The 14,563-nt window shown below is 37.6% G+C and overlaps 1 protein-coding gene and 1 long non-coding RNA gene across 4 annotated transcripts in view; both read right to left on the reverse strand.

Annotated features, from left to right (window-relative positions):
• Positions 1 to 1,298: 1,298 nt before the first annotated feature.
• LOC129392045 (uncharacterized) lies at positions 1,299 to 7,290 on the reverse strand. Its single transcript, XR_008617033.1, has 3 exons — positions 6,752 to 7,290; positions 6,390 to 6,618; positions 1,299 to 1,441 (listed from the first exon to the last, which is right to left on the reverse strand). It is a non-coding gene; the product is annotated as an uncharacterized lncRNA (long non-coding RNA).
• Positions 7,291 to 9,545: 2,255 nt separating this feature from the next.
• Positions 9,546 to 14,563, reverse strand: part of LBR (lamin B receptor) — a 27,529-nt gene continuing 22,511 nt past the window's right edge. For all 3 annotated transcript variants that reach the window (XM_024130630.2, XM_007128049.3, XM_028488372.2), the window contains exons 12-14: positions 12,771 to 12,851; positions 12,555 to 12,677; positions 9,546 to 11,463 (exon numbers count right to left, since the gene is read on the reverse strand). In XM_024130630.2, coding sequence (XP_023986398.1) covers positions 11,303 to 11,463; positions 12,555 to 12,677; positions 12,771 to 12,851 — 365 coding nt within the window. In that variant the 3' untranslated portion in view covers positions 9,546 to 11,302. The remainder of the gene's footprint in view (positions 11,464 to 12,554; positions 12,678 to 12,770; positions 12,852 to 14,563) is intronic.

Here is a 14,563-nt window from a genome sequence, read left to right on the forward strand (position 1 = left end):
TATGCCCACGTTTTAATTGGGCTGTCTTTTTGTTATTGAGTTACAGAAGTTCTTTATATATTCTGGACATAAGTCTTTTGTCAGATATATATATGGATATATGTATCAGAAGTTTCTTTTGAAAGTAAGTGGCTTTCCTTTTTACTTTGTTTATGATGTCTTCTTTTTCTCTGTTTTAGTAAAATCCAGTATATCCATCTTTTCTTTGGGGGTTAGTATTTTTGAATGTCCTTTTTAAGAAATATTTGCCTATCTCAGGGTCATGAAAGTATCCTCCTATGTTATCTTCTAGAAGCTATATTGCTTTACCTTTCACATTTAGGCTTGTGATCCACATAGAATTGAGTTTGTGTGTAATGAGGTGGGGTCAAAAGTCATTTTTTCCATATGAGTATCCAAGTATTGACTTGGCACCTTTTCCTTTTTATTGAAATGGTCATCCTTACCCTACTTCCTCTTTGTCACAGATCAAGTAATTCTATATGCCTGGGCCCATTTCTTGAGTCTCAATTTTGTTCCATTGATTTATTTGCCTATCTTTGTGCCAGCACCACACTCTTTTAATTACTGTAGCTTATAGTAATTCTTAATATCTGGTAGTATAAAGTCTTCCAACTTTTCTCTTTTTCCTTAAAGTTGTCTTGATTTTTGGAGAATTTATATCTTAGCAATACTGAGACTTTCAATCATGAATATTTATTTAGATCTTTTAAAACTTCTGTAGCTTATGTTGATCTTAAACATTTATTTAAATGCATATAATTTGGTGCAGCTACTATGGAAAACAATGTGGAGGTTCCTCAAAAAATTAAAAATAAAACTACCATGCGATCCAGCAATTCCACTTCTGGGAATATACCTAAAGGAAACAAAACCCCTATGTTTAAGAGATATCTGCATTCCCATGTTTATAGCAGCATTATTTACAATAGCTAAGATATAGAAACAACCTGAGTGTCCACTGATGGATAAATGGATAAAGAAAATGTGGTATATATGCATAGGATGGAATATTTTTTCTAGTTTTACTGAGATATAATTGACATACAGCACTGGATAAGTTTAAAGTATACAGCACAATGATTTGACTTTTTTTTTAACATCTTTATTGGAGTATAATTGCTTTACAATGGTGTATTAGTTTCTGCTTTAAAACAAAATGAATAAGCCATACATATACATATGTCTCCATATCTCCTCCCTCTTGCATCTTTTTTTTTTTTTTTTTAGATTCCATAGATACGTGTTAGCATACGGTATTTGTTTTTCTCTTTCTGACTTACTTCACTCTGTATGACAAACTCTAGGTCCATCCATCTCACTACAAGTAACGCAATTTCATTTCTTTTTATGGCTGAGTAATATTCCATTGGTTGTATGTGCCACATCTTCTTTATCCATTCATCTGTTGATGGACACTTGGGTTGCTTCCATGTCCTGGCTATTGTAAATAGAATGAGCATTCTATTACTAAATGAACATTACCAAAATGAACATTTTGGTACATGACTCTTTTTGAATTATGGTTTTCTCAGACTTTTTGACTTAGATATATTGTGAAATGATTACCACAAAAAGTTTAGTTAACACCCATAGATACAAAAAGAAAAATGTTTTTTTCCTTGTGATGAGAACTCTTGGGATCTACTCTCTAATATACAATGGAATAAATATTATTCACCCATGAAAAATAAGGAAATCTTGCCATCTGCAACAACATGGATGGACCCTGAAGGCATTATGCTAAGTGAAATAAGTCATACAGAGAAAGACAAATACCGTATGATCTCACTTATATGTGGAATCCAGAAAAAAAACAAATTCATAGATACAGAGAACAGATTGGTGGTTGCCAGAGGCTGGGGTAGGGAGGTGAGTGAAATGGGTAAAAGTGGTCAAAAAAGTACAAACTTCCAGTCATAAAATAAATTAAGCCCGGCAATGTAATGTACAGCATGGAGACAGTAGTTAATGATACTGTATTGTATATTTGAAAATTGCTAAGAGAGTAAATATTAAAAGTTCTCATCACAAGAAAAAATTATAAATATATATGGTGATGAATGTTACCTAGACTTATTGTGGTGATCATTTTGCAATATATACATGTATCATGTCATATACCTGTGTGTGCGTGTTTGTGTCCAGTGCTGTGCTAGGTGGTGCAAATATAGAGATGAACAAAATAAGGCTCCTGCCCTCCAGAAGATCACAATCTATCTGATAATGATGGCACTGTTGCTTATTAGCCAACGTTTACTGTCTCCTATGTGCCAGATACTGTGCTAAGCTCTTTATCTGTATTATTTAATCCTCAAAAAGTATCCTCATTTTATAGATCAGGACACTAAGGTTCAAAGAGGGTGAAGGGCCTTCTCAAGATCACTAGAGCTCAGATCATAAGGCTTGAACCCAAGTCTAGCTGACTCGATAACCCATATCCTAACCTCTTCTACACAGCCCATTGGACATGCAAATGTTGCAGAGAAGCAGATGTTTGCTGGTGTCTTTTCTTATGACTCACAGAGGGTGAGAAGGGAGTATGTGCTGATCTCCCAACTTTGTCATTTGTCTCTAACCTCACAATAATGTTCTCAGTTATTTCTGCTTTATACCAAGAACCAGCTTCGATTTAAGTAAAGTTAAGATTACTTCCATTTATTCTGAGTGGCTCTTTGGAGAGTTAAATCGGAGCTATTTGCAAATTACCTATGATTTGAGTTTTTCGAGAGGAAAGACCCCCACATGCCATGGCCAAGTGATACAAGTCAAGTATAAATGGAAGTCACTTTGTCAAATGCATTATATTAACTTCTTCCAAGATTTATATGAAAGGACAATACTAGAGCAAATGCAGTATAAGAAACTTTGGATTTACATAAGAGTTAAAGAGAATTGAAAGTCATTATACAAAGCAATCTCCAGTAAGAGTCTTTTATAGAATAAGACAATTTCAAGGTGTTTTCTATGAGTTCAGTTTGCACCTTCAGATACAGTTGTGTTCCACAGAGTTGAGCTCAGATAATGTCAGTGAGTACAGCACTGGCTGTTCCACACTGCAGCTCACCTGCAAAAGAGCTGGCCCAGGGGCCTGGAGCGTTGAGCTTAGGACAGCTATGCTCATCCCTTCTCCCAAGTGACCTGCCTGACCAGAGAAGTAAGAGGCTTCCTAACACACAACTGGAGTTACCCAGATTTGGAGCTGCTAGCGACTAAATTTTCTACTTATCAAAACTCATTTAGCCTTTTTCATACCATTCAAAGATATGATACAGAACCCTTCCCAACCTTTTAAAATTTCAAGAGCCTAAATGAATCATTGTACCCACAACGGTAGAAGTAGATGACAAAGTTTGAACAGAGTGAAATCTTTTTTTTTTTACCATGATTCACGTTTTCTCTTTTTTTAACTTTATTGAAGCATAAGTGACAAAAAATTGTATATATTTAAGGTGTACAACCTTATGGTTTCAGATAAATATGAATTCTGAAATGACCACCACAATAAGCTAATTAGCATTCATTACCTCACATAGTTACATTTATTTTCTTTTCAACCCCTACCCCCCTCCCCTCTGGCAACCATCTGTTTGTTCTCCATATCTGAGTCTCTTTCTATTTTGCTATGTTTGTTCATTTGTTTTTTTAGGTTCCACATATGAGTGGCATCATACAATATTTATCTTTCTCTGCCTGACTTATTTCATTTAGCATAACACCCTCCAGGTCAATCCATGTTATTGCAAATGACGAGATTTCATTCTTTTTTTATGGCTGAGCAATAGTCCACTATATATATATTGATTGATATTGAACCACCCTTGCATGCCTTGGATAAATTCCACTTGATCATGGTGTATGATCCTTTTAATGCATTGCTGAATTTAGTTTGCTGATATTTTGTTGAGAATTATTGCATCTATGTTCATCAGTGATATTGGCCTGTAATTTTCTTTTTTTGTGCTATCTTTGTCTGGTTTTGGTTTCAGGGTAATGCTGGCCTGGTAGAATGAGATCCAAAGCATTATTTCCTCTTCAATTTTTTGGAAGAGTTTGAGAAAGATGGGTGTTAACTCTTCTTTAACATCCTGTGAAGCCATCTGGTCCTGGACTTTTGTTTGTTGGGAGTGTTTTGATTACTGATTCAATTTCATTACTAGTAATCAGTCTGTTAATATTTTCTATTTTTTCCTGATTCAGTCTTGGGAGATTGTACATTTCTAGGAATTTATACATTTCTTCTAGGTTATCCATTTTATTGGCGTATAATTGTTCATAGTAATCTCTTATGATCCTTTGTATTTCTGTGGTGTCATTTGTAACTTCTCTATCATTTCTGATTTTATTTATTTGGGCCCTCTCTCATTTTTTCTTGATGAGTGTGGCTAAAGTTTTATTGATTTTGTGGTACTTTTCAAAGAATCAGCTCTTAGTTTCATTGATCTTTTCTATTTTTTTAGTCTCTATTTCATTCATTTCGGCTCTGATTTTTATTTCTTTCCTTCTACTAACTTTGGGGGTTTGTTTTGTTTTCATTTTTGTTTTGTTTTTTTTGTAATAAATAGCTATTTATTTTTAAATTTATTTTTGGCTGCATTGTGGATATAGATGATTTTACTACTTTTGTCTTTTAACCTTCCTACCTGCTTTGTAAGTGGTTCTTCTGCTAATATCTTTACTGTATGTTTGCCTTTACCAATGAGATTTTTCCATTCATAATTTTCATATTTCTAGTTGTGGTCTTTTCCCTTCTACTTAAAGAAGTCCCTTTAACATTTCTTGTAAAGCCAGTTTAGTGGTGACAGACTCTTTTAGCTTTTGCTTGTCTGTAAAACTCTTGATCTCTCCTTCAAATCTGAATGACAGCGTCACCAGTTAGTGTTCCTGGTTGTAGATTTTTTCCTATCATCACTTTAAATACATTGGGCCACTCCCTTCTGGACTGCAATTTTTTCTGCTGAAAATTTAGCTGATGGTCTAATAGGAGTTCCCTTATACATAACCATTTGCTTTCTCCTTGCTACTTTTAACTCTTTAATTTTTGCCATGAATATGGCAATTAAAATTGCAGTATGTCTTGGTGTGGATCTCTTTGGGTGGATCTTGTTTGGGACTCTGTAAATTCCTAGACCTGGATGTCTGCTGCCTTTCCCAGGTTAGGAAAATTTTCAGCTATTATCTCTATCTCCTCAAATAAGTTCTGTGCCCCTTTCTCTCTTTTCTCCTCTGTGTCCCCTATAATATGTATGTCAGTACACTTGATGTTGTATTTGATGTAAGAGGTCTCTTAAACTATCCTCATTTGTTAAAATTGTTTTTTTTTCTGTTCAGCTTGAGGGATTTCCCACTACTCTGTTTCCAGTTCACTGATCTGTTCCTCTGCATCATCTAATCTACTATTGATTCCTTCTAGGGTATTTTTTTTATTTGTTTTTGTATTCTTCAGCTCTGTTTGGCTCTCCTTTTATATTTTCTAACTCTTTGTTAAATTTCTACTGTGCCCATCAGTTTCTATCCCAAGTTTGTTGAGCCTCTTTATGATCATTAGCTCGAACTCTTTATTAGGTAGATTGTGTCTCTCCATGTCATTTAGCTCTTTTTCTGGGGTTTTGTCTTGTTATTTCATTTGGAACACATTCCCCTGTCTTCTCATTTTGCTTAATTCTCCATGTTAATTTCTATGTATTTGGTAGATTGGTTACATTTCTTGTTCTTAGAGAAGTGGCCTTATGTAGGAGATGTCCTATGGGGCATAGCAGCACACTCCCCTCTGATCACCAGAGCTGTATTCTCTAGGGGTACACCCTAGGTGGCCACTTGGGCCCTTCTACTGTGGTGGGGCTGACTGCTTTGGGTACACTGGTAGGCAGAACTGGCCCCAAGCCTATGGGTCTGGGTCCTGGGGCAGTCTGCTGGTGGGCAGGTAAGCCACCACCACTAATAAGCTATTACTAGGACTCCAAAATGCCACTTGCCAGCACCAGCGCCCTCATGATAGTGAGAGCTCTCCAAAATAGCTGCCACCAGCATCTATGCCCCCAGGGGGTGTCCCACTTGCCTCCTCCCTTCAGGGAGGTTCCTCAAGATCAGCAAGTGGATCTTACCCAGGCTCCTTTCAAATTACTGCCTCTGAGCTGGATCTCAGAGCATGTGAGATTTTGCATGAGCCCTTTAAGAGAGGAGTCTGTTTCCTACAGCCCTTTGGCTCTCCCATACATCAGCCCACTGGCCTTCAAAGCCAGAAGTTCTGGAGGCTTGACTTCCTGGTGCAGGATCCCCAGGCTGGGGAGCCTGATGTGGGGCTCAGACCACTCGCTCCTTGGGGAGAACCTCTGCAATTGTGATTATCCTCCCATCTGTGGGCTGCCTACCTGGGGTATGGGTCTTACCTATATACTGCATTTCTGTCCCTCCAACCTGTCTCATTTTGGTTCCTTCTTTGTATCTTGAGTTGTGGAAAATCTTTTCTGCTAGTCTTCAGGTCGTTCTCATCAATATTTGCTCTATAAATATGGTGTGGCCATGGGAGGAGGAGAGCGCAGGGTCTTGCTACTCTTCCATCTTGCTAGAAGGCTGACTCGTTCTGTAATTGTTTTTGCTCTCTTTTAAAACACTGGCCTAAGGGATTATAATTCCAGAAATTTGGAGTTTTACTGTATTTGAAATACTTGTCAATCCCAGATCATCATATATAGACCAAAGACTACAAATTGTTTATGCTCTCAGAGTAGGAAAAGAATGAAGTACTCACCTTAGAACCTGGGGAAACAGGCCTGGGATGGGGTGGTCCCACATGGCAATGGCAGAGACATGCATCTCCTCTTCTTTGATCTCCTCCCTGACCTTCCTCCAGATGCAGCTTCTATTAAAGGAAAGGTCCTATCTGGGACCCACTGACAACACCTCTCTTTGATCTTAGGGCACAGACCCCACACACATTGGAGTTCACGTCTTTGGTTTATTCATTGAGGGGGCAAGGTGGAATCATGAAGAAAAAATACTAGAAGACTCGCTGCCTTGTGAGATATGTTGTGATTTTACTGAAATATACTTCTTGCCAACAAAGGTAACCACCCAAATGTTTATCACGAAGTCTTAAAGCACTGAGTTTTCCCTCAGTAATACAAACCATTCCTTCCTTCTACTTCCCATTCTTATGATTTCACTAGGGAGATTGGCTGATATACTTCAAACAGGTAAAATAGCCCCAAATACTGCTAAAATCTAAAATAGATGCTATACCAACATCCAGTGTAATTTCTCAAGAATATGTACCATAAAGCCGTACTACTCTTTAAAATATTAAATTCTTCAGGCATAATTTCCATATGCAGTTACATAACCACATAACCATCTAAAGTTAAAAGTATTCAATTTGTAACAAACCCCCCAAATCTAGTGTAAAGAAAATGTGAGCCACGGATTTACTTGAACTATACAATTTGACTATTGGATTTTTTTTTTTTTTTTTTTTCAGATTTCTGCTGAAAGACCAAATGCTTCTAAGCAGACAGACAGAACTCTATACTTTTGAATGCCCAGTTTACCAGACACCTGAGAGGTCCAGTATTTTGACAGCTGCTGGCTTACCCTCAAATTTTTTAACATCCGTGTATTTATCCACAAAGAAACCTAGTCACTGGATCACAATGCAAGTTGCACTGCTGTGAGAAGAATGAAAAATAAACTTCCATAACAAACCATGTAACTTTTGACTCCTAACCAGAATTACATGTTTCAAGACATTCACATGTACATCCTTCATGAAAACATCTGTATCATCAGCCAGACTAGACAGGGCTGTCTCTTCCTTCCATCTGTACATGAAAACTTCAACATGTAGAGGAAGCGCCCAGCTGCTTCCATTCTAAGCAATGTCCCTGTGGGTGGGCTCCAGTTCAGGTGAGGGAGCACGTCCCGGAAAGCAGAGGGTTTGACTTGTCTAAAAGGGAAAAGAAAACTACAGCAACTGACAAGATATTAGGTCATGTTTTCATGAAATTTTTCATTCCAAAAAGTGATTTCTGCAATTATATACAATAAAACATATACATGAAGAGTAGTTATTTGGAATACTTTCCCAGGCTGCTCTGAGAGAACACAGAACATGACACTGTTGGCCTGAGTGCACACTTTTGAGACAAAAGAGGCTACTCTTCCCTTATAGAAATGGTCTCGTTCTGACTTCACCAGACCTTCTCTTTCCCCTGAAAAACCAACCCTGAGAATTCAATGCTGAGAATTCAGAAAATTGGATAAATGTCAAAATGTGTTTCTGTAGGTAGATTTATTGAGCACCAATTATGTTGAGTAATCATAAAAATTCCTATATTATCTTCAGGCCACCTATGTACTATGTGGTATATCAACCAAATTTTATACATGAAGAAACTGCTGCTCAGAGAGATTAAGTGACTTGCCCAAGCTCACATGGCCAGGAGGAAGCAGGGCTAGGATTCAAAGCCATGTTCATTGTCACCTTACCTCAGCAATGGGTCCACTGGCAGAAAACAAATCCCATGTCTCCACAAATGAAGATCAAACAATCCGTTCTGTCTGTAATAAGGGGGGTGTAGGGAGGGTGGGGCTCACACCCAGAACTAGACTCTGTAACAGCCATGAACAAAATATTAACGTCTACTTACTTTTGTGTCTAGGAAATTGTACTATCTGAAAGTCACATTATCAAAAACACATACACTGAGAATCTAATTACACACAGCACTATAGAAAAGAATTATAAAGACCTAGCCCCTGTCATTTAGCAATCAATAAGAAAATGATAAAACATAGGATTTTAACAAAAGATACAAGGTGGGATCTTATTTGGTCCAATTCATTTGTTAAAATAGTTTTAGGAATTATCCACAATCTGCTAGAACAAAACAGTCCATGAGTTATGGAAACCACCAATAAGCAAAACCTTTTCCTCAGAGTACAAAAATAAGACCAAGGTAAGAATCACATGATGTGATATTTTTAGCCTACTTGGTGTTGGTGCATATTCGAAACACCCACGTTCTGCAAAGCCATATCACACTGGGAAGAGAGATGAAGACATGAAAGTGTCTGATCTCATTTCACTGACACACATATGCCTCTCTCACACACATGTACTATCTTTCACATGCACTTAGGTGCTTTTGTAATACAAATTCATTTGCAAGTATTACTGAGTCTATGATACTTTTGATCATTCCTCTGTTTTCTCAAAGAGCAAATACTAAATCCATGACCACTGTCTGGGAGTTGGGACCCTCCACTAACCCCTTTCAAGCTCCAACTTCTGAGAGCCTCAATGCAAACAGCAGTTTGCCAGGGGTCCCAGTTTGCCTTTTGGATTTCTTGTGGTCCAGGAGGGTCCCAAAGGATCCTAGAAAAAAAACGGGTTGGGTGGGGAGTGGTAATCTAAGGGCTCCTGTTTTGGTCCCAATGATCCCAGAGTTACAGGCCAAAAAAAAAGAGCGACTCCAAAGTGATCAAAGCAACATCTTATTTTCAACTTTATTTCCAACTTAAAACTTCATTATAAAACTTGTCAAATAAACATGTCAAAAACAAAATGAAAAACAAATTGTAGCTGATATCCAGAAACCGCAGCACTGTGTTGGAAACAGTTCTTTTCTCATTACCAAGTAAAGAATTAAAGGTCCTTCTTCCTCCCCTAAAGCTTCATTGGTGAATCTAGTATAGAATAGGCTGGGACGCCATTTTTTGATGCCAGGAGAGAAGCATTAAAAAACTGCTTGCATACATCAGTACTAATAAAACACTGAAAATTTCACCAAAACGATGTTTAAAGACTAGAGGATGCGGAATGTTCTTCATGATCACATTAATGTAAGTTCAGTTATATACACTTCGAACTGCAGCGTAGAACAAACACTGCATATCTAAATGGCTCATATGTAAAATGTATAATTAACAACCCAAACATATACACTATATTTATTAGATTCTCCTCTATGTTTAAGATTCTGGAGAACAATTTAACTCTGAATACGAAACCTTAGTGAATTTGCTACTGTTCCATTATAGGACAATTAATAATGAGACTATATCAACTTAAGTAGAATCTAATGGCTAAAGCTACCTTATGCACAGCTATTAAACTAAAAGAAATGATTTTAAACTATTCCCTTAAACTGTATTTAGATAAATAGATTTCTAAAGATGAATACAACACTCCTTTACAGGGAGTAGAGTTTTGTAAATATAAAGGGTATGCAAAATACAGTATAAACTGCCTGAACTAACAGTAGCAAAAACACATTTTAATTTAAAAAGTCAAAAACATATAAAAATATTAGCCTTTCAGAAATGGCAAATTTTCAAACACCACTCTGTGTAAAAATGTTTAAATAGTGATGTTATTCCAAAAATATATATTTATTCTATTTGCAACAGTTTATAAAGGCAAACAAACACCTGCGATTGAGGTAGCAAAGCCAAATTCACAAACTTTGGATTAGGAAAAATACCCTTCCTAGTCTTAATAGCATCTTTCATACAATATTAAATGAATTCCACTTCTTTCAAAATGCTTAATTCGCACGTAGTACTTTACAAAACTTAATTTAAAATACTGCAAATGTTTCTTAAAAAGATACTTAGTCCCGAAAATTATTTCACATTCAAAATACTATACAGAAAAATCTGAAGCCGCCATATATTACATAAAAGCTATGTATTTACAGTTTCAAATGCAGTTTTACAAGTTGAGGTTAAGCAAACCACTACTAATGGTCTTCATTAAACAGTGTCCACTATCAATCATCCCCCTTCCCGTACAGCACTGAACAGAGAGGACCAGTTTTTACTTTCAAATCACATAGCTAGTGAATGATTTAATTTAACGGGAAACAAATGAAAATTCTCTTCTCTTAATGCAATAAAACATAAATGTACTTTAAAATGTAACAGTGTTCTCATTTAAGAAAAACCAACTGGACAAAGGAATCAAACTTTGAAAGGTAATCAAAAACCCTAAACATCAACAGTATTCAGTGCATTTGTAAGACTACTTTCTGTTTTCAGATTTTTAAGGATTGAAAATTTCCTATTAGAATGCAAATTCTAACATCTTTATTTATATTTTCCTTATGTTAATTGTTATGATTTAATAAAAATAAACATGGCTACATTAAAAGACTTACTACTTGGCTCTATAGTCCTGCCTCAAAAAGAAAGAGAAACATAAAAATCCTGTCAGTGCAACGAAAGGTTCATTTTGGGTTTTTTTTCTTTTTTTGCCAATGGAAGCCAAAACTGCAGGAGCATTTAGACAGCGCCTAGACCAGAATCAGTAGATGTATGGGAATATGCGGTACGGAACGCGCTGGCAGTACTTCTCCCATGCCAGGCCGTACTTCTTCCTACAGTGGTGTTCATCGCGAGCCTCCCGGTGCACCAGCAAAATGGTGAAATAAATCACGTAGAAATAAGGCAGAATGTGATTGAAACCTGGGGACAGCAACAGTAAATAGTACTAGGTATTTTTATTATCAGTACACAACTACACAGTATTGTTTCCTGCTGGTCCCCAAATCGTCTAACAATGGACCATCCCGTTACTTCATTTTCTCCAATGGGGGAAACAACTAAACCGGTTCATAAAATCCCACTAGTGTGTGGCAGGAGGTAGTATTTGAATTAAAAGCTATTCAGAGAACAGTGATTAATCCACCCTAACAATCCTTCAAAATCAGAACCTCTGGGGACTTCCCTGGTGGCACAGTGGTTAAGAATCCACCTGCCAAGGAAGGGGACACGGGTTCGAGCCCTGGTCTGGGAAGATCCCACATGCCGCGGAGCAACTAAGCCCGTGCGCCACAACTACTGAGCCTGCGCTCTAGAGCCCACGAGCCACAACTACTGAAGCCCGCGCACCTAGAGCCCATGCTCCGCAACAAGAGAAGCCACGGCAAGGAGAAGCCCGCGCACTGCAATGAAGACTAGGCCCCGCTCACCGCAACTAGAGAATGCCTGCGCGTGGCAATGAAGACCCAATACAGCCATGAATGAATGAATGAATGAATGAATGAATAATTTTAAAAAAATCAGAACCTCTGTATTTAAAGCAAATCTCCCCGTTTCCTCCCCGCCGGTGCTCAGGAAGAGGACGGCAGGCCACCAGTGCGGGGCAGGGTGGGCAGGGCAGACAGCACTGCAGGGTATGGACTGACACTAACACAAACAAAACAGAGTGTGCCTTTTCTTCTTCTTAAGAACCAAAGTTTTTCAGAATCTACGTACACTGAGTCACGGATACAAAGTTAATTTCTACATATTCTTCTTAGAAAAAAAGCTACCAGGCACAGTTTAAAACTTAACATTTTGCTTGCAGAAGCTTAGAGTAAAACTTCGGGCTCTGTGAATTCCTAATTCCTCTCAGACGCTGGATGAATGAGGTGCTGGATACACAAAAGAGCAGCACCCAGATGGGGAACGGGCAACCCAAACCTCCAAAAGGCGACACCCAGACCCAACGAGCACACACACATCCTGCGGTGGCCGGAGAAAGAGTCAAATCAGTTCTCTTCTTAAATGCTTACCACATGGGAGGGACCACGCCAGGGCCATGATGAGATCACCCAAGTAATTGGGATGGCGAACAAAACCCCACCATCCAGAAACGAGAAGATTTTTTCCTGTTGAAGTATGGATGGTTTTTAAATCTATACAAAAGTAAAAATACATTTTTAATGATCTCCAGACAGACATAAAATCTTTATGTGGTATAAATACTATAAATATAAATCAATACTTACGTGCAAGCTTTGGATCAGTGGGATTTTTCCGGAATGCATTTTTCTGAGAATTTGCACATCGGAAGATTACAAATCCACACACTGTAATTTTTTAAAAATTTCATTTGTTAACAATTTAGATATAATCTTTATTTAAAAGCATCTGTAATTTCATTTAGAAATTATTCCTGTGCTCCAAGGAAATTTCCAAAGTACAGAATAGTTTGATTTCTTAACAATTCAAAACCTCTCAATCTTAGAAGGTCGAAAGAAGCTATGATCCTGGTATCTCACTATCGTACAGCTTTCATCATCCACCTTGAAGGCAAAACTAACAAATATAGTTACATCCATGAATAAAATCTAATGCAGCTCACATTACAATAAAATCAATACTGGAGTTCATCTGTTAGTTATGATACCTACTGGCCACAACATGAATGCTTTATTAATAAAACTATAGCTCAGAATCTGCACCAGAACAACTTGCACATAAATATATGCCAAATCCCACTGTAAGCCTCCAAGTTGGTAGCTTTATTTCAAATTCCAAAATGTCAAAATTAAGAGGCCCTGACATATCACTATTTATTATCAGTCCTCAATAAAGTAGTAAGAAATAACTCTACTCCCTATTTTTAGCTTAACTGTAAAATATACATATCCTGTCTTGAATAACACACAGGCACGTTTAACCAAACCAATGAAGAAACTAAATCTTAATTTCAACCAATAGCTTGAATTTCTTCTTCTACCATAAATACTGATTAGTGTAGCAAAACTAGCAATATTTGAAGTCCAGTGCTAATTTTCCCTGCCCTCCCTCTGGCGGAGGTGTTTAACCAACAGTGAAACGAAAGAAAAGCCATCCTGAAGCTAACCCATGAGCACCAGGCCAAAGTGTACTCCTCACTCTTCTCCAGCATCCACCCTGGCAAGCGGTTCTCTCTGTCTGATGTATCTACCTCCCCACCCCACTTTTCCCCACTACACCATATCCTCCAATAAGTTTACACTGATGCTCCCCCAGAGAGACGCACTCTCTACCTTAAACTCCATCATGTTTGGTCTATAAGTCCCTCCTCTAGACTCTTCCTACTCCTCAATGCAGTGTCTGAGCGTCTGATTTCTCCTGTTAGAATGCAAGCTCTAGGAAGGCAAGACCAATCTTCCTACTTTTTAAGGTGCTACCAGAAAAAGGAGGCACTCAACAGAAAAAGTGAATCATTACTAAGACAATAAAATTTTACATTAACTTATTATTTTAAACTAAATTTAATAAATTATAAAACCAAATGGTTTGTTTAAAATTATGTTTAAAGAACCACTGAGAACCCAAGAAAGAAACATCCATTCTCTTTGTAAGATGCAAGAATCTTTTTATTACTCAACTCATCCATCACAGATTACTTCAAACTTGAGCCAATCATGGCCATTTAAAAGGGCACGCTAATCACTAATCATTAGAGAAATGCAAATCAAAACTACAATGAGGTATCACCTCACACCGGTCAGAATGGCCATCATCAAAAAATCTACAAACAATAAATGCTGAAGAGGCTGTGGATCAAAGGGAGGCTTCCTACACTGTTGGTGGGTGTGTAAACTGATACAGCCACTATGGAAAACTGTATGGAGGATCCTTAAAAATCTAAAAGTAGAACTACCATATGACCCAGCAATCCCACTACTGGGCATATACCCTGAGAAAACCATAATTAAAAAAGAGTCATGTCCCACAATGTTCATTGCAGCACTATTTACAGTAGCCAGGACATGGAAGCAACCTAAGTGTCCATTGACAGTTGAATGGA

The sequence above is a fragment of the Physeter macrocephalus genome, chromosome 4, assembly GCF_002837175.3.
Source record: "Physeter macrocephalus isolate SW-GA chromosome 4, ASM283717v5, whole genome shotgun sequence".
NCBI lineage: Eukaryota > Metazoa > Chordata > Mammalia > Artiodactyla > Physeteridae > Physeter > Physeter macrocephalus.